At 36.6% G+C, this 23198-nt stretch overlaps 1 protein-coding gene across 32 annotated transcripts in view; it reads left to right on the top strand.

Annotated features, from left to right (window-relative positions):
* LMO7 (LIM domain 7) overlaps positions 1-23198 on the top strand; it is a 197460-nt gene that overhangs the window by 73970 nt on the left and 100292 nt on the right. For all 32 annotated transcript variants that reach the window (XM_072782765.1, XM_072782754.1, XM_072782760.1 and 29 more), the window contains exon 4: positions 8031-8100. In XM_072782765.1, the coding sequence (XP_072638866.1) occupies positions 8031-8100 (70 nt within the window). The remainder of the gene's footprint in view (positions 1-8030; positions 8101-23198) is intronic.

Genomic DNA, 23198 nt, shown 5'->3' with positions numbered 1-23198 from the left:
ATCTTTAAGAAAATTTTAAAAATTATTTTTCTTCATTTACAGTAATATAAACTTCAAAGTTTCTATACTATTTGATAACCTAGTAGTAGGCAAATGAAGATGCAAGTGTTGCGTTGATAAAGACAATCTGAAAATTTTAAGCTGTTTTCTCTGCATGTTTGCATTTTGTGGTTGCCAATCTGTATGTTCTATTTTGAAAATTTATAGTCAGTTTTTTTCTGTAATTTGATACCTACATATAACAAAACATCATTTAAAAATAGTTTATTGGGATCCCTGGGTGGCGCAGCGGTTTGGCGCCTGCCTTTGGCCCAGGGCGCGATCCTGGAGACCCGGGATCGAATCCCACATCGGGCTCCTGGTGCGTGGAGCCTGCTTCTCCCTCTGCCTGTGTCTCTGCCTCTCTCTCTTTCTCTCTGTGTGACTATCATAAATAAATAAAAATTTAAAAAAAAAAAAAAAAAAAAAAAAATAGTTTATTAAGTTGAAACCTGGCTTAGCAAATAAACGATTTAAAAGTTCACCTCTATTATAATAGTCATGTTGTACAGACTCATGGCAAATTTTGCAGAAGGTTTTTCGTATTGAGGCTTTAGTCCTAATTCATAAACCTGGCAGGTACCGTCTACAGGCCTTTCCTGCCCTGAATATAAATTACTAAGAGGAGAACAACCAGCATTTCAGTGATAGGACCTCTGAGAAAGAAATGAGAATGATGGTCTAATAAAAATAAAAGGAAGTAATGTGTATGCTAGATGTATGAAATATGAGCAATTTTATTAAAGTTGATCAGCAAGAAGTTATACTGAAGTCTGTTTTAATGTAATAAAGGCTTTCAGGTAGGCACATGGAAAACAGTGTGTTAGCTGTGAAACAATCATAGTATGGTAATTCTGGTCAGTGTATTGAGAAGTAAGTTAAATAAATGAATATTATAAAAGCAAATATATAATGTATCATATCAGTTAAAAATAGAGCAATTGCCTTATATGAGAGACTTAATCTCTAGAGTTTCTTATATACTAACAATTACCAGTCAGAAAATTAGATGGGATCCAAGGAGTTAAAAGCAATAGTGACAAAGTTTAGCATTCTTTAGAGAAATGTGTGAGACTTTTACCTTGGATATTGAAAATGTAATGGTAAGCTGTAAGAATTAAGAGATGAAATGGTAAGCTATATTTCTACATAGGGTAATAGATGTCAATTAATTTATAATTTTAATCCAGACTCATTAAATCTAGTCAGGCTTCTCTTAATAAGTGTTATTTTAACATTCATGTGGAAGAATAAGAAGATAAGAATAGGAAAAGTTCTAAAAATAAAAATATCTGTGAAATGAGCTTGTCTCAACCATAGAACATGTGACAAACATGACAAAGCACAGTAATTAAATTTTATGGATTGGAAAAAAATAAATATTATGGATTGCTTTGTAAATGTGCATATTAATACAGGAACAAGGTCCAAAATACATTCTTACACATAGGAATTTATGATAAAGGAGATATGAAAACACACAAAAGAGATCAATCACTCAGGTCATTGTATTGGGATAAGTAATTGTCTAAGGATGAATTTGTAAGCCCACCAAATAGCCAAGGTAAAAATAATACAAAGCTGAAAAAATAAAATTGAAGAGTTAAAACCTTTCGAGGCAGTTTAAAATTCTAAGTTTTGAAGGAGTGAGGGAAAAATAAATAAATTTAAATCCATATTAAATATTCTAACAACATTCTGAGAAAAATACATTAAGCAAAATGACTTAAACATTATCTAAAGTTCAAATACACTGGTGAGATACACATTTGGAATAGGAAATGAGTAGACAAATGAGCAAAAGATGTAACCAGATACTTCACAAATAAATAAACTGTGGAATAAGTGCTGGAAATAAGGAGTAAAATCTTCATTTTCATTAGTAAGAAATAATTATGCTAAAACCAGATACTATTTTTTTTTTAATATTTTTATTTATTCATGACACACACACACACACACACACACACACACACACACACACACACAGAGGCAGAGACACAGGCAAAGGGAGAAGCAGGCTCCATGCAGGGAGCCTGACATGGGACTCCAGGATCACGACCTGGGCTGAAGGTGGCACTAAACCGCTGAGCCACCTGGTCTGCCCCAGATACTATTTTTAAGTTGAAGATGGTAAATAATTTGAAATGTTACAAAATGATGGCATATTATGGCAAAATGGTATATGTTCAAAATGACCAATTGAATGTAAACTAGTACAGTTCTGAAAAGCAGTGTTAACAATACCTGTCAAGTAATTACATGCTAGTTTTTTAGTTAATATAATCTGTATGTTAACTTACCATGAAAATTACAGGATTTTCCCCAATAATCTTTCCTCTTGAGAATAAAAAAAAAAAAAAAGATTACAAAATGGGGGGACTATGTATAAAGATTTTTCATAGTGGAAAATATAAAAAATACCTTAAATATCTATAATGTGGTTGATAAAATCAGTGAAATCTTGTATACCCCTTAAGAGTGGTGGTTATAAAGTTGGCAGCTCTTAGGAAGATCATGCAGCTGATGCGCAGAGGGACTGGGCTGCTGCAGTTCTATCCTACCAGGAGGTGGGCACATGAATGGTGCCTGCTGAGGCAAAAGTAAATTGATTCACTTGGCCAAATTCCTTGCCAGACAAGTATTAAGAGTTTGACGCTGATGTTTTTATTTCTAGAAACAGAATGTAGGAAGCTTTAAGGAGCCAGGGATGAAGAGATGCATACAGACAAACATTAGAAGCATTTTCATAGTGGCAAAAATTGGAGTGAACCCAAGTCCATCTATAAGAGAACAACATAGCCCTCTGATTTGTTTGCAGGGGTGGAGAGGAATTTAGAGATGTTACTTAAGAGTAAACAACAGAACCAGGACAGGAACTCAGAGGCCCCTGCTAGATGCTTTTTTGCTATTGATGTGGTATTGGGAAATGTCCTGTTTGAGTGAGCTCCCTTAGTGCTCTAACAGTTGAGGTGGTTTAAAATAAGAGGAGTCTGTTGTCAGACGACTCAAACTTTGCTCGACTCACTTTATTCAGAATGCTTCGGGCCTAACAGGCTAAGTAAAAGTCCTGTCATAATAAAACTATAATCATGAGGTGTATTAATACTGACCTGTTGCTCTTGCACACACTTTCCCATCTTAGCACTCATTGTTAACTATTTGTGCTATAGTCTAACTCTACACTATACAAAATTACCACAGGAATTCTAGAAACTAAACTTATATTAATTTTACTACTGATCTTTGAAAATATTAAAGTGACCATAAATGCTTATATTGAATGCTTTTAAACTTTTTTTTTAAGAGAAGGGGGGGGGTGTGGAGTGGTGGGGGGCGGGGAGGGAGGGAGGGAGGGAGGGAGAGAGAGAGAGAGAATATGAATATCTTAGGCAGGCTCCACACCCAGCACAAAGCCCAATAGGGCTCAGTCTCACAAGTCTGAGATCATGACCTGAGCCCAAACCAAGAGTTGGACGCCTACCTACTGAACCACCTAGGCACCTCAAATTTAAAAATTTTAAATTTTATATGCGTCTTACTTTACCCAAGGAAATGTGATCATTAATTACTCAATGTGGTTTTTATTTTAAAGATATTATAGCTTATGGCTTTAAATGGAGGTAATAATAAAAAATCTTAGTAAGGAATTTACTTAAGATAACTTGTCCAAATTAATATATCTGATAGTTTATTGGTCAGCATTTGACAGGAGAGACAACATCAAGGTTTGACTTGTCTGGCAACAGAAAACCTAATAGAGGGAGGTATCCTTGTTGGGAACAGCCTAAAATGATTTCCCACATCTGAGTGAAACTAACGGTTAACATTTTTCTAAATTTATTTCTATAAAGAAGACAGATTTTAGATCACAGAAAAACTTCTGTATTAAATGTTAGCTAGCAGGTGTTTTTGCAGATATTTTTAAAGCACCTACACAATACCAGGTACCTCGCTAATAAGTGCTAGGAGATATTTGGAATGAGAGAATATCCTTGTACTTAGCAGCTTCACTGTGTCCTTAGTGCAATGCTCTGTCTTTACTAAGCATTCAGGTGTTTATGGGCAGACTTGCATCTAGAAGAAAACTAGGCAAAGGAAGAGGTGCTAAATAACAGATAAAACAAAAACCACTTCTTTAATTTGTAAAAACAAAACAAAACATAATATCTTCATTATGTCTTTAAAAAATTTAGTTACCGATAGGAAAATTTGATTAATGTGGGGATATATATTTAGAAAATGTAGTCAACAGAAAGATAATAGAAATATGTATGTGTGATTGACCAAATAATTCATAGGTTAGAAAGTTCACTTTCAGTGTATTGATAAGCTCTTTGAGGTCAATGTCTCTAGGACATTTGGAAAAGATCTTTGGAAGTAGGAAATTGAAAGGTGTACCTGCTGAAGGGCTTTCTGATAAAGGGGAAATGAGGTTTGGCATTTGGAACTAGTTTCCAGAGACAGAGCACCAAATTCTAGTTCTCATTGAAACCATTTTTAACTGAGCTAGATGTTACATTGAACTTTATGTACAGTTTTCTTGGAGTGTCACCTCTGAGTTATGTTTAAAGTCAGGTCACATTCACTGGTGACAAGGTTTCGGAACAGAGGCAGCCTTCTAGCATCTATTATGTAATTAGCTCCCTTGGAGGGAGTGGGCAGGATGTTTTGGAGAGAAGAAAAGGAAGGAGACAACAATGAAGGAATGAGCTGAAGAAGAGGGATTGCAGGCTTTTGCCAGTGTGGTCTACCACAGGAGATAGCAAATGACTAGGTGTTTTCTGTTCTGGTTTTAATCTTACCAAAAGAGCAAATCTCTGATATGCTAACAAAGCACACAACTAGGCTTATGTCATGGCCTGAGGGAAGGCTTGGGGAGTAGAGGTATAACTACACATAGGATTAGAGGAACCGTGGGCTTGCAGGCAGATAAATGGTCCCTGACTGTCTCTACTTCTTTGTGCACAAAGACATCTGTTATATGGTTATCATGTTATATGTTATATGTTATCATGTTATCATGTTATATGATTCTTGAATAAAGCCAGTGACCTCAAGTGAGTGTTGTCTTTACAAATTCCACATGTGTAATTGAAGAACCCTTATTATGTAAAGAAGTTCTATTTTTAAAAGAGAGTATTATCTCCCTTGTGTGGCACTTGTATTTTATTTGGTATAAGACTATGCTCCAATTTTTTTTTTTTTAGATATCCTTAAATTTCACAGAAGTTTAGATTTTATGAAATCTACTTTCTTCCCTAGAAGAAATATCCTAAAAGTTTTTCCTTTAATTGGATGTGAAAATAATTATTCATGATTCATAATTTGATTGGAAGTTCAGTATTTGCCAAAACCATATGTGCATTTTCTCCATGCTGTAATGCTTAGAAGTGATACCATTTTAACCCTTGATAGAGTAAAACAGTGTTTTTCTCTAGTGACGCAACTTTTACAGGGTAGTTCTGTGTGTTAATCAGAGTGTTGTTTTTGCCTTGTGGTTATTTCTGTGTTTATACACGTACTGGGAGGCTCAGGAGTTGAGAAGGAAACCAATCTGCAGTGTGTATGTTGTTTTTAGGTAATAGCTGTGGAACCTTCTGGTGAGGGAGGAGTCAACTCATTTTTGGGATACATCATTATCTGTGCTGGTTCCTTTACTTCCTTCAATTCTTTACTTCCTTTTGCCGAATTGATTGAGTATAGGCTATGTTGTTACTCAATCCAAAACGTGTTTTTAAAAGATGCTCTTGGTATTACTAACACTGTAATATAAAAATGATAAGTGAAGTAAACAGGTAAATTGAATGATCTGGCCAAAGTCATCAGTGACTCAAATGGGTGGAGGAGGAATTTATGACACTCTTCCTCCAGAAAAGACAACTGATGCCAGACTCTCCTGGCGTTTGATAAGTTGGCCCAGCTCACTTTAGTCTCTAACTTTTTATGTCACTGAAAGATTATATTTTAAGATCCAAGTTACTGTAGGAGTCATTACCAAGCTAGTGGTCAACAACTCTATGCATTTCTTGATTTAATATGTTGCTACTAAGTAATGTTCCAGTTATTGGTTCTTTTAAGCATTGCAAGATGTCACTGGTAATAGAATTTAATAAATACCTAGTAAATCAAGAATGACTAGAAGAATTAATTTGCAACTGTCATTTCTTAGAAACCTCAACTTTTTTCTAGCTCCTTGCTTAGCCATTAAAGAAAAATAATTCAGCTATGAGGGGAGAAAGCCTTCCTTCCTAGCTGGCCTTCAGTGCACAGTTAAGAAATTAAGAATCAGAGAGTAACAGTTCTAGGAAATGCTTGATGTTGAGAGGGCAATTTTATTATTTATATTAAGTTGTCTAAAGATCTTTGTGTGAAGGAACTGTGAAAACAGAAAAAATATCTTTTGTTCACCAGACTAAATCTTCATAAGCCATCGTTTTGTAGTTTTGAATCCTGTTGAACAACATTCTGAAGGTTATTAAATTGAGACTTTTGTCGTCCTTATTTTTAGTACATTCAAGTGTATATATAAATCTCTGGAATGTTGAAGGAGTGACATTCCACAAGTGTCAGTTTTTTTTTTTTTTTTCTGTTGCCTATTGTGAAGAGGAGACCAGTAAACCAGTAAATTAAGAATGTTTGGTTATTTCTCCTATATTTGCTTTCCTTTTGGAGCTCTGTTTACAGAGTAAAGAATTGCTTTTTTGTAGCTAGATTATTAAATAGGAAAATCACCGTTTTAAATTACTGTCTTCTGACAGTGACTAATAATTAACCAAGCTAGAATTAGTAAAAAAGCATTACTATAATATTAAATGTCTCCATGGCTTAGCACTGTATCAGTGAAGAGCAACAAAAAACATAGATTCACAATAACTAGATTTAGGACCAAAAGTTACACTCTGAGTTACAGTCTTCAAAGGTAGCTTCTTTTTTCATTTCTGGAATGTAGAGACAGATACCTTTGCAGATTCAGTCATAGTAACTTAAATGTGCTCAATGTTAGATTCTGAAGTAACTGTTAGCCATTTTGGGGAGTTTGGGTACATTTAATTTTTATCCAGTCACTCTGTTCTGGTAATAAAGCATCAGTCACGTATTTGAATGAGTTAGCAGTAAGAACTAGGTGGCTATGGGGATGAGTTCTGCTGTACCCTTTAAATCTGGCAAAATACAGTTATGACAACATGGATAGATCTAGAGGGTATTACACTAAGGGAAATCAGACAGAGAAAGACAAATACCGTATGACTTCATTTACAGGTAGAATCCAAAAAAAAAAAAAAACAAACAGACTCATAAATATAGAGAACAAACTGGTGGGTAGGGAGAATGGGTGAAATGGGATTAAGATGTACAAACTCTGGTTATAAAATAAGTCATGGAGATGTAAAGTAGAGCATAGGGAATATAGTCAATAATATTATAATTACTTTGTATGATGACAGATGGTAGCTAGACTTATAATGGTGATCATTTCATAATGTATATAAATGTCCAATCACTGTTTTATACCTGAAACTAATATAATGTCAACTTCAGTAAACAAATCTGGAAGAATAATGTGATTCAAAACTACCTTTTAAAGTAAAGATCAGTTTCAAAAAATATAGTTAAAATGATTAATAGAAAAAATATTCTTAGGTCTAAGAGAACTGGATTATAATTGAAGGAGATTCTTAAACTGGCTCTTGAAACAGAATCAAATACTACCTTTAACAAATGTGGAACTATTTTTAGGGACATGGCTTTGAGTATACCAATGTGTCTATATTGGTCTAAGACGACACTCACCATTGTTTGCAATGATGTTCTTTTTGCTCTGTGTCTTCTTTTCTTGAGAGAAAGAAAATGCCTTTTATTGAGCTCTTGGCTCTGAATCACATATGGGGGATAGAATAGTGATATACATGATTTTTGAAAATGTTAAAAATAATACCGAGGTGATATTGGCATTCTTGTAATTGCATATGTCATTTCTTTACTTGCAGTTTGGTTAATAAACTTAAGCCTGGTGTCATTAAGAAGATTAATAGATTATCCACACCTATAGCAGGTTTGGTAAGTAAAAAATTGTCTTCAAAACTAGATTTGTTTTTGAAATGTAAAAAAGATGGGCATAGACTGGTACTCTTATCTGGAATTATCATAGAGATTAGGTTTGGAGTTTCTTGCTCAAGAAAAGTATTTTCAGTGATGTCCTCCTTCTATCTTCAGTTCTTTCTGTTTCCGTTCTGCTAAGAGACAGGCAGCCATTTACTTATTTATGTATCCATTTTGCATTTTGTGCCCTGAAACTTCATATATCCTCTTTTCCTGGCTTATTTCTTCCACAAATTGTATTTGTTTATGATCATATTCTTTCTGAAGCTCAGCCCTGCATACTTTGTTTGCTAGTTGACCACAGTTAGGGAAACTGTGCATGTTCCCCATGTTTTCTCTTGCCTCATGTTTATGCATAACCCTCACTTAGCCTGTAGATCATGGAATGTATTTGCAACACTTTTGCTTTATGTTGTAGATTTCCTACCAAAGTTATATGTGATACTGAGTAGGTCAATATCTTCTCTTGCTTCAGTAATATATTCCATGAAAGGACTATGGGATAAATCTCTAGATTCCTAGTAGCTTTATTTTATTTTATTATTTTTTAAAGATTTATTTATTTATTTATGATAGACATAGAGAGAGTGACAGAGAGGCAGAGACACAGGAGGAGGGAGAAGCAGGCTCCCTGCTGGGAGCCCGACGTGGGACTTGATCCAGGGACTCCACATCCCGCCCTGGGCCAAAGGCAGGCGCTAAACCGCTGAGCCATCCAGGGATCCCCTCCTAGTAGCTTTAAATTTGGATTTTGTGTATGAAAAATATCCTGCACTATCATTATATAGATATTCTAGTGAATTGATAATAATTAAAGACCAATAACAAGGTAGGGCTGTAACTTTGACAATAAATAATTTATAATTAAGTACAAATTATGGATTATTTTCAAAATGTTAGCAACCCCTAAGAATCAAAGCTGATGATAGGAATCAGTTTAAACAAGTTACTTTTATAAAACACTGAAGTTTAACACAGCTAATACCTGGAATTAAATACACACACACCTATATAATATGTAATATCTTTGGAATTGTCAAGCTGCTTATTATATTTGAGAACCCTATGTTTGGCCAGCCATTTGTTTGCAGATGTCAAAGTCATGAAGGATTAAAGGTAGTAATATCAAAATTTCTGGATTTACAGCTGGTGTGAAAATCTCATTAAAATTTTGACAGGAATAAGTTGATTATAGGTTGTGTATTATTGGAAAATATCTGTTTAGGAGACAAGAGCTTTCTTTTTGTTTTGAAAGATTAATAACAATTTTCTTTTGAAATATAGATCTATATATAAAGTTTCCAGAACAGTTGGGCTCACATATTAATTCCTTCTTTCTTACCAAGTTATTTCTATTTCATTTCTGTCATGACATGATTTCTATCATGACACAATATTTATTGGTTTCAAATTTGGTTAGGTAAAAAACCTATCGTATGCATATATTGCTATATGAAGCTATATATATGAATGCATAGCAATATACATATATGTATGAATTACTTCTAGTAATATAGCAATCAGAAGGTATTTAAGGAATAAAGGATATTTGGTTTTCAAGTCTTTCTAGGAAAAAAAAACATTCAGTTTAATAAAAATAAATAAGCCTTATATGAAAATCATTTTTACAAAATAAGTTCTGTGAAAATTAAAAGTCTCAATCATATTGAAATCTTTTCAAGTGGCTTGAATTATTCGTATTTTGATGCTTAGATTTTGAATTGTTATTTCTTGGATCAATTACAAGGATTTTAAATGAAATTAGCCTATGATTTCAAACACCCCGCATATTTGGAATGCTTGAATTGTGGTGGTTTGTTGTTATTGGCCACTAGAGGTTTTATTCAATCTTCTGATTCTATGATTAGATGAAAGCCAAATATATTTTATATTTAAATCCAAACATCTCCAACTATTTCTATTTTAAGCATGGAAATTCTATCTTGTTTGGATTTTATCTCTAGAAACTAAAATGAAATGTATTTCCGGAATATTAAATAGTATGATTTCCCAAATACAGGACACTGAACATTTTCAATGGGATGTAGGAGCATAAGAATAACCACAGTTGCAGAATTGGGCTATAATTGGTTTGAAGTTGTCATCACGCCTCATATGACTCCTTCTTCCCATGTTTGTGTGTCAGGATGGTTATGTCAAAATTTCTTGAACCTTCAATTTGAAGTATGCGTTAGAGCTCCAGCATCTACCTGGTAGGGTTGTCATATGTGGATATAAAAGGGTTATATGGATAGTCTGACATACAGATGCTCAATGAATGTTCTTTTGTTGGACATTCATTTTTTTTTAGTGTTCAATAATTTGTCAGTTGCATATAACACCCAGTGCTCATCATATCATGTGCCCATCACATTAGACCATCACTCAGTTACCCCATATTCTCGCACGTTTATTTTTTAAACAAATAATTGTCTACTAGGTCAAGAACTTTTCTAGTTTATATGGATATATTGGAGGAATAAAGGCAGATAAGGATCTTATCCTCAGAGTTTCTGTTCTAGTGGTGGAGCAGGATCTGGCAAATAAATTAGCAAATGAGCAAGAAAACACCAGATATAATTGTGTTGCGGATAATTATAATAGACACTTGTTGAACACTTATGAGCAGTCATAGCTGGACTATGAAGATTGACCTCTAAGAATTCCTCAAGAAGGAGTGTGTCAGAAACCTACATTTTTGATGTGTAGAGAGGAGAGATTAAAAAAAAAAAACCTGAGCTTGACTCTTTATACTAGTAATTTCTGTGTTCACAGCAACTAAGTTAATGACTGATACATTTGGAGGTCAAAGATTTTTTTAAAAAATATTTTATTTACCTGAGAGAGCAAGAGAGAGTGAGCGAGCACACAGAGGGAGAGAGAGAAACAGACTCCCCATCAAGTGGAGAGCCCAATGCTGGGCTGGATTCTAGGACCCTGAGCTGAAGGCAGATGCTTTACCGATGGAGCCACCTGGTGCCCCTCAAAGATTTTTTTAATGAATAAATGGGAAAAATTTCAATTGTAAAAAATAGTGAACTGTAGAATTAGGTCTCTGAAGGGATAGTGTTGTAGATTGAATTGTGCCCACCCCCCCCCCCAAACATAATATATTAAAGTCCTAAATCCCAGTATCTCAGAATGTGATCTTATTTGTGAATAGGGTTGTTGCAGATGATGTACTTAGTAAAGCTGAAGTCATCATGGAGTATTGTAGGCCCCTAATATAGTATGATGTCCTTATAAGAAGATGACTATGTGAAGACAGATATACCCAGGAAGAATGGCATGTGACAGTGGAGGACTGGGGTGATACATCTCTCGTCAAGGAACACCATAGATTGCCAGCAAACCACCAGAAGCTTTAAGAGGCGAGGAATAGTTTCTTTACAGAATTCATAGAATCATGGTTTTGTGGACACCTTGATTTTGGACTTTTAGCCTCTAGAACTGTGGGAAAATAAATCTCTTGTTTTAAGCTACTCAGTTTGTGGGACTTTGTCATGGCAGTGCTAGGAAACTAATACAAAGAGGTCAATTTTTTTTTTAGTATTAATACTTGCTTTAAAAAATCTTTTTATTTTGAAACAGACATTCACAGGAATTTGAAAACAAACAAACAAACCAGTACAGAGAGGTCCTCTGTGCCCTTAACCCAGTTTCCCCCGTGATAACATTTTGCATAACTGTGATACAGTATTAAACCAGGAAATTGACATTGGTCCATCCAAAGACCTTAATCTGATTCATCAGTTTTATATGCAGTTAATGCTTTTTTAGTTACAAAGAGCAAAAGAGCAAAGATACTTTCAAGTGAAGTGAGATGAAGTGTTTTAAGGATTTTTCAGAGGACCCTCATTAATTTGGTGTTCAGCCGTAAGTATGACAATCACATTCCACGTGATTACTTTTTTCTGCCTCATTGCAAACAGGAAATGGTGGGTCTCAGTGTCTCAGTTGAGGTTCCCAAGAGAGGAATCTGAGTGAATCAAATTACCTTGTCTTTCCAGGCTACAAATATCCTAGGTCACTGGCCAGCTGGTAGATGCATTCCTTGAGAAGAGTGTCATCTTGGCAAAATGGGCTGTGGTTAGGAGTGTAGATAGCCTTTGGTTCACTGAGTTCAGGTGTGTAGGTTAAAGAAGGTTCTGTGAATGAGGTTTCTCTGGGGTATAATATCAAGTTAAGTTAAATATAGAAAGAATTACACAATTTCTGTGCTCTAAGCCCTGTTTTCCATCACTCCTTTCTTACTCTCTTTCCTTTTCCTATAACTTTTATCCATTTCATGTCAGTTACTGTGTATATTTAGTGTTGAAGCCAAAGCAATGAGTTTATCCTGTTTGTAGATGGACCTTTGTGAAACACATGATATATCCTCTGAGCAATGACAATATGGAGAGAAAAGTGTCTAGATGATTTAGAAATATATTGAAGGCTTTGCTTGAAACATTCATATGATTTAATGATTATTTTGTCTTTGTGAAGGCATGAACCATGTTCTCATATATAAAGAGATACGATTTTTCTCACTTGACTAAGTTTCAGTTTTTAAAGAAATACATTTTCTCTTTTTATTCTTTATATTCTTCACAAAGCCATGCTAAAAAAAGAAAACCCTCACCCCAAAAATTAGCTGGTGTTAAGTGTGGGTATGTTCAATTCACTGAAACTCAAAACTAAAACTTTATTTGGGAATTCAAAAACTCAACCTCAGAATAAAACCCTGAGAAACAAGCAAGATATTCTGATTATGAAAAGAGCCATTGAACCAGAATAATGTTTACCATCTGATGTGTTAACATGCATGAAATATAATACATGCAGAGAACATCAAGGAAGTTCTTAACCCTGAGACTTACAGTTGTCTTGGACCCCTATTGATTTAATTGTATTTACTAAAGCAAGATTACTCAACCTTGGCGCCACTGAGTATTGACATGTTGGGCCAGATAGTTCCTTGTTGGGGGGTCTTTCTTGTGCATTGTAGAATGTTTAGAGCTTCCCTGTACTCTACTCACTAGATGCTAGTACCACTATGTTCCCCACCCTGAAATTATGACAGCTAAAAAGGTCTTCTGACATTGTCAATGACCATTATGAGGTAAAATCATCCCTGGCTAAGAGCCGCAGAGCTAAAGAGTTAAGAAAGTAAACACTACCCCTTTACATGGGCTAGTTTGCCTGCTGAGTATAGATTTGAATGATCTACTTATGCCTGCCATTTCAATTGCAGTTTCGCAGAAAAGCAATGGTTTCTAGAAAATTTGGTTTGAATAATTTGTTTGAAAGTTTGTGTCTACCAGTGGGCTTAGTATAAAAATCTTCTTGGGGCATCTGGGTGGCTCAGTCAGTTAAGCATCTGCCTCTTGATTTTGGCTCAGGTCATGATCCTCAGGGTTGTGGGATGGAGCCCTGCATTGACTCCTTGTTGGGCATGGAGCCTTCTTAAGATTTGCTCTCCTTCTCCCTTGCTGCCTCCCCACCCCCCCGCCTCTTCAGTATATCCACACTTGCTTCAAAAATATGGGCTGAATTTGAGCATATTTCCTCTAAAGGGTTACTCTTTAAGATTATTTTTGAGAGAGGAATGTGTAAGGTGTGACTGTAGACACTGGAAAGGTTGTCTTCTCATTCAGAAATGCTGTAGAATGCAGGAAATGGGCAAAGATGCCAGCTAGCTTAAGCTGTTGCATGTGTCAGTTTCTCTTGGCTTCATAACGGTTACTTCAAGAAGTAACGCAGGTCTATCGGTCTATTCTTACTGCCGTTTTTCATAAGGATATTAGTGGTTAATGTTCATGTGCCTGTGTAAAATTATTTCTGATTCATCTTTACTCTCCTGTACACTTAAGTGTCAGCAAAGTAGCATGACCTAGTCTGAGCCAAGGTCACTATTGAAACATCTGGTTGTTCCTTTCCACCAGTAATGGAAAGTCCACCTGAGGAATCAGCTGTAAACTTTAAATAATCTCATCCAGGTTTTATCATGTACTTTTTAAAACCCACTCTCAGTCAGTAACTATATATATATCCACTCTTTCTCAGGGCATGAAGAACGAAGGGGTTGGGAGAGGGGAAGTTTGTAGGACATTGAGCTTGTGATCTCTTTTACAAATAAAGCCAAAATGTGAGACCTCAAGACAGGAGTGTTTTCAGGGAAAAAGCCCACTCTGTTTCCTCTTCTTTCTTTTTTTTTTTAAATTTTTATTTATTTATGATAGTCACACACAGAGAGAGAGAGAGAGAGAGAGAGGCGCAGAGACACAGGCAGAGGGAGAAGCAGGCTCCATGCACCGGGAGCCTGACGTGGGATTCGATCCCGGGTCTCCAGGATCGCGCCCTGGGCCAAAGGCAGGCGCCAAACCGCTGCGCCACCCAGGGATCCCTGTTTCCTCTTCTTTCTTATCCAAGTTGAAATAATACAGGAAGAATGAATATAATTATTATTTTCATTCAAGGGTGGCACTTTTCTGGTTAGAAGGCAGGAATAAATTTTGTATGGTTGAAAAGAAATTACTTAGGGAACATTAAAATGTGGCTTGGATGAACAACTAACACATGCTTTGCTTAAAAGAGTAGTGACCAAGGATTGCTCTGTACTGGGTCAAACACAGTATGTGTTTTAGAGAGAATCTCTATCTAGTTGGTAATAAGTAAGATACATGTGTGGATATATTTCAGTGTTGACGTATATAAAACCTGGTAAAAAAGTGACACCATGGGAAGAGATGGGAAGATGATATTTTAGAGCTTGTTTAAAATAACCATTTAATGCTAAGATCAGTAGTGCCTATTTTCTGTTCTTGGATTTTATTGCTGATTTTGTGGATTTGTTTGAGATCTCCACCTAGCACATTTGGGAGAGGCTTCCACCAAGCAAAATCTTTTTCATTCATTCATTCACAGGTCATGCTTTTTTGATCTTTTAGCCAGTAAGAGCAGTGTTCACGCTGAGCTTATTCTGGCTGCAATGATCCCCATCTCCAAATGAATGGGAAACAACATTGAGGTCCCCTCCCATAACACTGCTTCTGCCTTAACTCTTATTTAGTTTTCATGTTCTCATTTTCCTCACAGTTAATAATTAATGAAGGCTAGATGTTTTATAAAAATGACCATGTTCTTTAATTATTGTTCATTTCTCCCCTGTCACTGTATTGGAACAATTTCATAGATGTGGAATTAGACCTTAGTGTTTTATTGAGTTAAATGATTTTTTCTTCCATTTCCTAGTAGAGACAGGGGAGGTTAGATGCTATCAATAAACTTGATTAAAATTGCTCAATTGTGGTTTCATGATTAAACCTACACTAAAGAGATCTTTTTATTTCAAAGGGAGGGTAAACCACCATTACAAGTTGTATAAAAATGCCTCAAACAATAAAATTTAACCTATTTTTATTTTTCTAGTTTGTTAATCTTATTTTCCTTATAAACAGAACACCAATAACAAAAATGTGCTTTTTTTTCTTAATGAAGTTACAGGAGAGTACTGTAGCATTGCCGTTATTTAATGCATTACACTTACGTAAGACATTGTAGCATAAAAGCTGTCTATTTGCTAGAAATAAGGCCACTTTATGCATTGAAAATGACATTTTCTGTGGTTGTACTTTAATTTTCTTCTAACATATATTGTATTGGAATTTCTGTGGGTCACCTTCAGTATTTTGAAATACTTTGGGGTTATCTGATAATTAAGTTGAGAAAACAGACTAAATGGGGATTGTCCATTGGCTGTTTTCAAGGTAACAAATATTAGATAGTAAATATCCAAATGTCTTAATACTTCCAGATAAATGGCATATAAATAAGTCAATGATAATGCGTTATTTATAAAGAAATTTTAGGGACGTCTGTGTGGCTCAGCAGTTGAGCGCCTTCCTTTGGCCCAGGACATGATCCCAGGGTCCTGGGATCGAATCCTGCATTGGGCTCTCTCTGGGGAGCCTGCTTCTCCCTCTGCCTGTGTCTCTGCCTCTCTCTCTCTCTCTCTCTCTCTGTCTCTCATGAATAAATAAATAAAATCTTAAAAAAAAAATTTTAGGTGATTCCCTCAAGAGTCTCTTTGTCTTCTCTTCTCTCCAACTTCCAGTAAAGATAAGTATCACCAGGAATGGAAACTCAAAAACTTAGTATTAGCATTAAAGTTATTTTCAGTACCCTCATAATGATGCGGGACTGTAAATCAGGAAACTCCTGTTTTATTTTGAGCCATAATTTCTTAGTCATGGCATTGGCACAAGTTTAGGAGCACTTCCCTAGAGTTCCAAAACCTAGTTGTTTTTAAATCTAAGATGAACATATGCCAACTTTCAGCCTTGAGGGCAATCTGTTAAAAAAACATTAATGAATTATAATTCCTAAACTAACAGCATGATTAACATGTAGAGTCAAAGAAAAATTGATTCAGAGTAGGTTATATCCTACATGATAGTTTTACTCAGATACTAAAATGCTTGGAACATCTCTCTTTAGGAATCTTTTGTTATGTAGAAATTGGAAACAACTCAAATGAGATTAATAATAAATAGAACCCAGGTGGAAGACTGGTATGAATACATTGGTCATTTGATGAGCCTTATGCCCACAACTATCCTTCCCTTCCTAAAAGTATTTATTGAAAAAAAAAAGTATTTATTGAACACCTACTATGTGCCAGGTACTATTCTAAGATCTTGGAACACAGCCACAAGTAAGGCAGAAAAAGTTTCTCTCCTAATGGAGTATAATCAATAGATCAGTAATACCCATAAGGTACTAATAGTTGCCATGCAGAATATATATCTTGTCAGTTGCCAATAATTACAGTGAAAAAATAAAGTGAATGGGTAGAGAATGATTGAGTTGAGTATATGGAGAAGTGTTTCAAAAAAGGTGCTCAGAGCTATCTTATTCCTGGAGTTGGCATTTGATCAGGGACCTGCATGAAGTGAGGGAGGGGGAAAATCTGGGACTTTTTGAGACAGAAGGAAAAGAGGGAGGATCAAGACTGGATCAAGCTGGATCAAGAAGGACTGTGGCTCTGGAACGAAGCAAGGTGGATAGAAGTAAGCCAGCAAGATTGTACGAGGCTTCATAGGCTTTGGTGGATAGATCACATTTTACTCCTAGCATGATGAGAAGCTATTGGGGGCAATTTAATTTGTTAGAGGTTATTGGTTGCCTGTGGTAAAGGATGCACATATCTGAATATACTAGAAACCATTGAATTATACATTTACATTTATGACTTATATGTGAATTATGCCTCAGTAATATGTAAAATAAAAAAATCACCAAGTTGGTTTGTGAACAATAGACTGAAGGAAATCAAGAAGCAGTAAGGCCTGTTAAAGAATAGTTTTGGTAGTTGTAATGACTAATTTTGTGTTAGCTTGACAAGCCATGGAGTGTCCAGATGATTGGTTGGACATTATTACATTATTCTGCATGTGTCTGTGAGGGTGTTTTGGATGAGATTAACATTTGAATCTGTAGCTTGAGGAAATCAGATTGTTTTCCCCAGTGTGGGTGGGCCTCATATAATCAGTCAAAGGGCTGACTAAAGCAAAAAGATCAATCCTCCTGTGAGTCAGAAAAAACGACTCCTGCCTAACTGCATAACTAGAACATTGATAACATTGATATTTTCCTGCCTTCAGACTTGAACTAAAATATTGGCTTTTTCTTGGGTCTCAAGTTTGCCAGCTTTGAAACTGGAATTTACTTTAAAATGGAACATTTTATTGCCTTTCCTGGTTCTCAGGATTCTGGACATGGACTGGAAATACACCATCAGCCCTCCTTGGTGTCCAGCTTGTAAATGGGCAGATCATGGGACTCTTTAGCTTCCATAATTACATGAGCCAGTTCCTTTTAGGGTTAGGGTTTATTTATAAAATAAATCTCTTTCTATATAGATATGTATCTTGTTCTGTTGTTTAGAGAACTCTTGACTATACAGTAGTTCAGGCAAGAGGCGATGGTGACAATATTGGAAATGCTAGAAGGGGTCAGAGTTTGTTTTGATGGAAGACCATATAGCACTTGCTAATAGGTTGACAGAGAAGCCAGGGTTTTTCCATCAGTAGTTTATTGAGATAGTAAACTAAGGAGCCAGAGGGTTGGTGGAGGGAAGGGGAGAATCAAGGGAGAAATTGGAAATTGAGTCAGTTTACATAAGATTGCAGATTTGCAAATGTCAAAGTGATCAGTGTCAATCTTAGATATTGTTCCCTGACAACATCATGAAAAACATGATTTGTGATTATTTAATAAGAAAGAAAATCACATTAGAAGCCAGCCTTGTCCATGACACACAGAAGTTCTAAAGCAACATATTACTGAGCTGGTCCCATGGAGAGTCCAGGAGACTAGCTAGAGGTCATAAAATGGCTCATGATGGATTTTATTTGGCTTACATTGTTTTTGCTTTTTTTAAAAAAATCTGAGCCAACATTCGCATACTTAGATTTCATATAGAATCCTCATCTCTGGCTTCTCAAGGAGCATGGCAACAATAGGCCTGCATTCCCCCCAAAGTAACCATTGTATGGAGTTTCTTATGGACAGTATGGGAGTCTCTGCATTGTTTCTTCTCTGGGCATTTTCCTAACATGATACCCATTTTATTCATTTACAGTTTATTCAGTCATTTTACCAGCCTTTCCCTTTTAGGCACATCTTCATTCCTACAAAGTGTCTGTTGTGGCCTTGGTATAGCCAATATGAAGAAAAGTAGACCAGGTAATATCTGTAGGTAAAATCTTAAGCAGTTGAATACAAATGCTCACTTTTAAGGAGCTGAATGTAAATCCATGTAAACCTGGAGAGAAGTTTCTGCAGTTTGCCTTGGGGCTTTGTACTTGAACTATTTTCATTAAAAAAAAAAAAAAGATGAAATAAAAACATGGGAAATGTATCTGGTCCTCTTTGTGGATGTTGGAAAAATAAGGCATAGTTAATGTACTGAATATAGAAATCTGCAATTTAAAATGGCCTAGAGTCATAAGAGTCCAGCCATTTTATATTATCTGCAAACTTAGGCATTTTATAACTTTACAAAAATCACATGATTTTCATTTCAGATTCTTTATATCCACTTTATTCTTATTCCAAATTTCACTAGCCTCCTGGCCCATTAAAATGCACAGGTCATCTTTTTGCAAACTGTGATGTCATTGTGAACTGGTTATTGTTATCTCACATCTCAACTGTATGATAGAGATGCCACAATGCGAAGTACCTGTGTCCTATAACAAGAGAAGTAATGTCCATTTACTGACCACTTGCTATATCCCAGAAACTGCCAATTACATATCTATTTCCTCAGTAAATCTTCAAAATCACTGTTACTCTCCTTTTGCAAGAGGACCCTGGTTAGTGACCCATCAAGTGATGACTTGTAATTGACCACATCTGGAGTCCTATCTTAGCTACAGATGTTTCATTTTGGGAAGAGAGGACCTAGCAAACAGGAACCTATCTGTAAGGAAGTATGATGGTTGTCACAGGCAGAATGGCACCCAACGATATTCACGCTCTAATTCAGGAACCAGTCAATGTGTTGTAAGGCGGGGGAACATTGGGTTCCAGGGAAAATTGAGGTGCCAAAAAGTTGACTTTGAGATGGGGAGAAGTTCCAGGATTATCCAGGTGGGCCTAGTATCATCCCGAGAGTCCTCATAAGTGGAAGAGAGAGTGAGGATTGGATGGTGTGATAGAGACTGAGGTTGATGCTGCTGGTTTTGAGGGTGGAGGGAAGAGGCCTCTAGCAAATGGAAAAGAAGAAAGAAATGGATTTTCTTCTAGAGCCTCCAGAAGAAACATAGCCCTGCCAACACCTTGATTTTAACCCAGGGAGACTGATTTGGGACTTCCGACCTCCAGAGCTGGAAGATAATAAACTTGTCTTGTTTTCAGCCACTGACGAGTGGTGATTTGTTTCACTTGTGGTGAAAACGAATCTAGTGGTGAAGAGCACAGACTCTGGAACTGGAGCAGCTCCATTTGAGTCCTAGCTCCACTGCTTCCTGGACAACCTCGCTCGGGTCACTTTTGCACCTCTTAGGCCTCAGTTCACTCACGTGTAAAATAGGAACAATAAGACTTCATAAGCTTTTATAGTGTGAATTGGAGATAGTTTGTATAAAGTGCCTCAGCATGCTGCCTGGCAGAGGGTAAGAACTCCATGGATGCCAGCTTGAGAAAATCAGCTGATTCAGAGGAGGGCCAGTTGGGATGACAGGAGAACCGAGAAAACCGGGGGTATATGAAGAGGAGATGTGAGGTTGGGGGTGGCTTGTAGGCGTGTGGCATGTGTGAGGTGGAGAGCTAAGTAGCTAAGCTAAGCAGCTCTTGTGAGAGAAAGATGAGATTTAGTTCCCATTAAGTAGGCAGATTTAGGATCAGTGTTTTACAATTATAGTGAGGGAGTCTTTGGACTTTTTTGACATAGAAATGACTAAAAGTGAGTCAGCCTCATAAAGCAAGGAGTCCCTGGGGCTGGAAAGGCTCAGACAAGGCCTGACGATCAAGACATATCACCTGTAAAAGTGACTCTCGGAAAGGGGGTGGGAACAGTTGCACGGAAGGAGTGTGAATTTCCAGCGAGCTCTAAAGCTTTACTGTGCTGTTCTCCTTCATTAAATGTGCTCTACTGCTTCATGAAATGTGTTTTGGCATCATCATGACATGTTTCACTAAGCAATTACGTATTTGTTTTCGTTCAGAATGGAGGACATGGGTAATTTGATGACAAAACTTTTTTTTCTTTTATTCCCTTTTTGTCTACCCACTTTTGGCCACCAGCAGTCTGGTCTCAGAACTTCTTAGGCCTCTATTTCAATATTTTGTGTCCCTTCCCTCTTCCCTCCCTTCCCCCTTTCTTTCGTTCCTTTCCTCCTTTCTTTCAAGAGTAAGTTTTAGAACTCCTTCATTTTTGACGTGAAGTTTAATTTGAACACCACGGAAGACTGTACCTTAGTCCATGCTGTGGTTTGACAAAGCCTGTCACTGCTTCTGTGTGGTTCATTGTAACCCAAGTTGATTAAGCATCTCAGTAACTAGCCTTTTACTAGAGCACAGCCCTCATGCCTTTGACCTTCCACCACCCTAGCTCGCCAGTGCTCTGTTCTGCTCAACCCTCTTGGTATGGGTTTTACTCCTACTCTGCCAAGCAACGCTGGAGAAAAGCCTGCCAGCCACTTGGTGATTTATCATGTTTAATCCTCTGGGCCCTCAATGTCGCTTGGCAATTCCCTTTAAACATTCCTAGTTGGTTCCTACTCCTGTTGTCACATGTGACAAAACTTGACTGCTCTCCTTGTCCTCAAATCCTTTGCTAGCAGCACGTGACTGAGGCTCTTTGCAGAGAAGAACTGAAGAAATATATGCTGTGTACTTTTATCACAAGTAACTATTGAAGTTGGATCTGTTTACCTGTGTATTGTAATTAGCACATGCTTACATTTATTCACTAAGCCTTAAAATAGAAGATGAAGTCTCTAATAATAAAACTAGTGCCACTGATCAAAATTGCAACCACACTACTTCCTTAATGGAAACTATATAATTAAAATGATTATAATTTGGGTGTATTGTAATCATTCCCATGCTAGGGAATTGCTTTAAAATAATTTTGAATGGTCACAATGTATCAGAAGAATGGGATTTGAGTACTTTTGGTGATGACCTAATGGTGAGCTCCATAATCCCTAGGTGATTGGTGTTCATACTAAGGAGAAACACTGCTGTAAATCCTAGTCAGAAATATTTTCCTTATTTTGTTATTTTCCAGAACACTATGTCTACAAAGACTCAAACCACCTGGAGGATTTTCTTAGAATGTAGATTCTGATTGCGTTGGGTCTAGGGTGGAGCTTGAGTCTGCATTTCTTACAGGCTCCCAAGTGATGCTGATGGTGTGTGGACCCCATGTCAAGTACCAAGAAGCTGGGCCAGCAGTTGCCTAGTTGTGTGCATGAGCATCACCTTTGTGGTGATTGAGTGCTCTCTCTGGAGAGTCTGATGTGGCTGATTAGAGACTCTTAGTCTAATATAGAGACTTAATTTGGTTTCTCTGCCTCAAACAGTGCTTACAACCTCTTGATTGTTGGCTTATACTTTCTAACTTTTGTCACTGTTAACTCTAAGGGACAGGAGACAGGGAGGGGCTTTGGTGCTAAATTGTAAATAGAAAAGGAATTGAGGTCACCAAATCTCTTGCTGTTGGATAAATTGATCTGCATTATCATGTGCTCAGTTCAGAGGAATTGGATAATGTGCCCTCTTTTTTAATCAAAAAATCTTGCTTAAAGTAGGCATAGAAACTTACTGGGAGTAATAGGCAAAAGTGAGCACATGAGGAACATTTGGTTCATTGATGGGAACACTTCCAGGTGATGTCATTCTGGCAGCTTTGGTTTAAGGTGGTTACTGTATGGCCCTTGTTTGCCTATAAGGTACAGTTACAGCTCTGAGCATGTTTTTACTCTCTTTTTCAGAATTAGTTAGGATTTTGATCTTATTTAGGGCTTCTGTAATAAATCTCCTTGTATTTATTTAAATAACTCATTTTTATTGATGAATGCTCTTGGCCCTCTACACTCAGGAAATTTTTGCAGAAGTGAGTCTAACTGGTTTGTTATTTTGAATAGACATTCCTCATTTGTTGTGACATTAAAGTATCTTGATAACAAGTATTCCCTCTGTAAGTTGGAAGTCTTGAAATTATATCATTAAAGAAAAATTTAAGAAAAATACATAAAAGAAACATTTAAAAATTTTCTCCAAGTAAAAAATGAAAATGACTTTGGTCAGCATAAGAGCCTAGGGAGGAATAGCATAGAATTTTTTTTTTAAAGATTTATTTATTTATTCATGCTAGAGAGAGAGGCAGAGACACAGGCAGAGACCCAGGCAGAGGGAGAAGCAGGCTCCACGCAGGGAGCCCGACGTGGGACTCGATCCTGGGACTCCAGGACCGTGCCCTGGGCCAAAGGCAGGTGCTAAACCGCTGAGCCACCCAGGGATCGATCCCCAGCATAGAGTTTTAGTGAAGATTTAGACTT

The sequence above is a fragment of the Canis lupus genome, chromosome 17 (genome assembly GCF_048164855.1).
Source record: "Canis lupus baileyi chromosome 17, mCanLup2.hap1, whole genome shotgun sequence".
NCBI classification, from domain to species: domain Eukaryota; kingdom Metazoa; phylum Chordata; class Mammalia; order Carnivora; family Canidae; genus Canis; species Canis lupus.
Note: the sequence above shows the minus strand (reverse complement) of the source record. Positions and strands in the feature narration are given on the sequence as shown.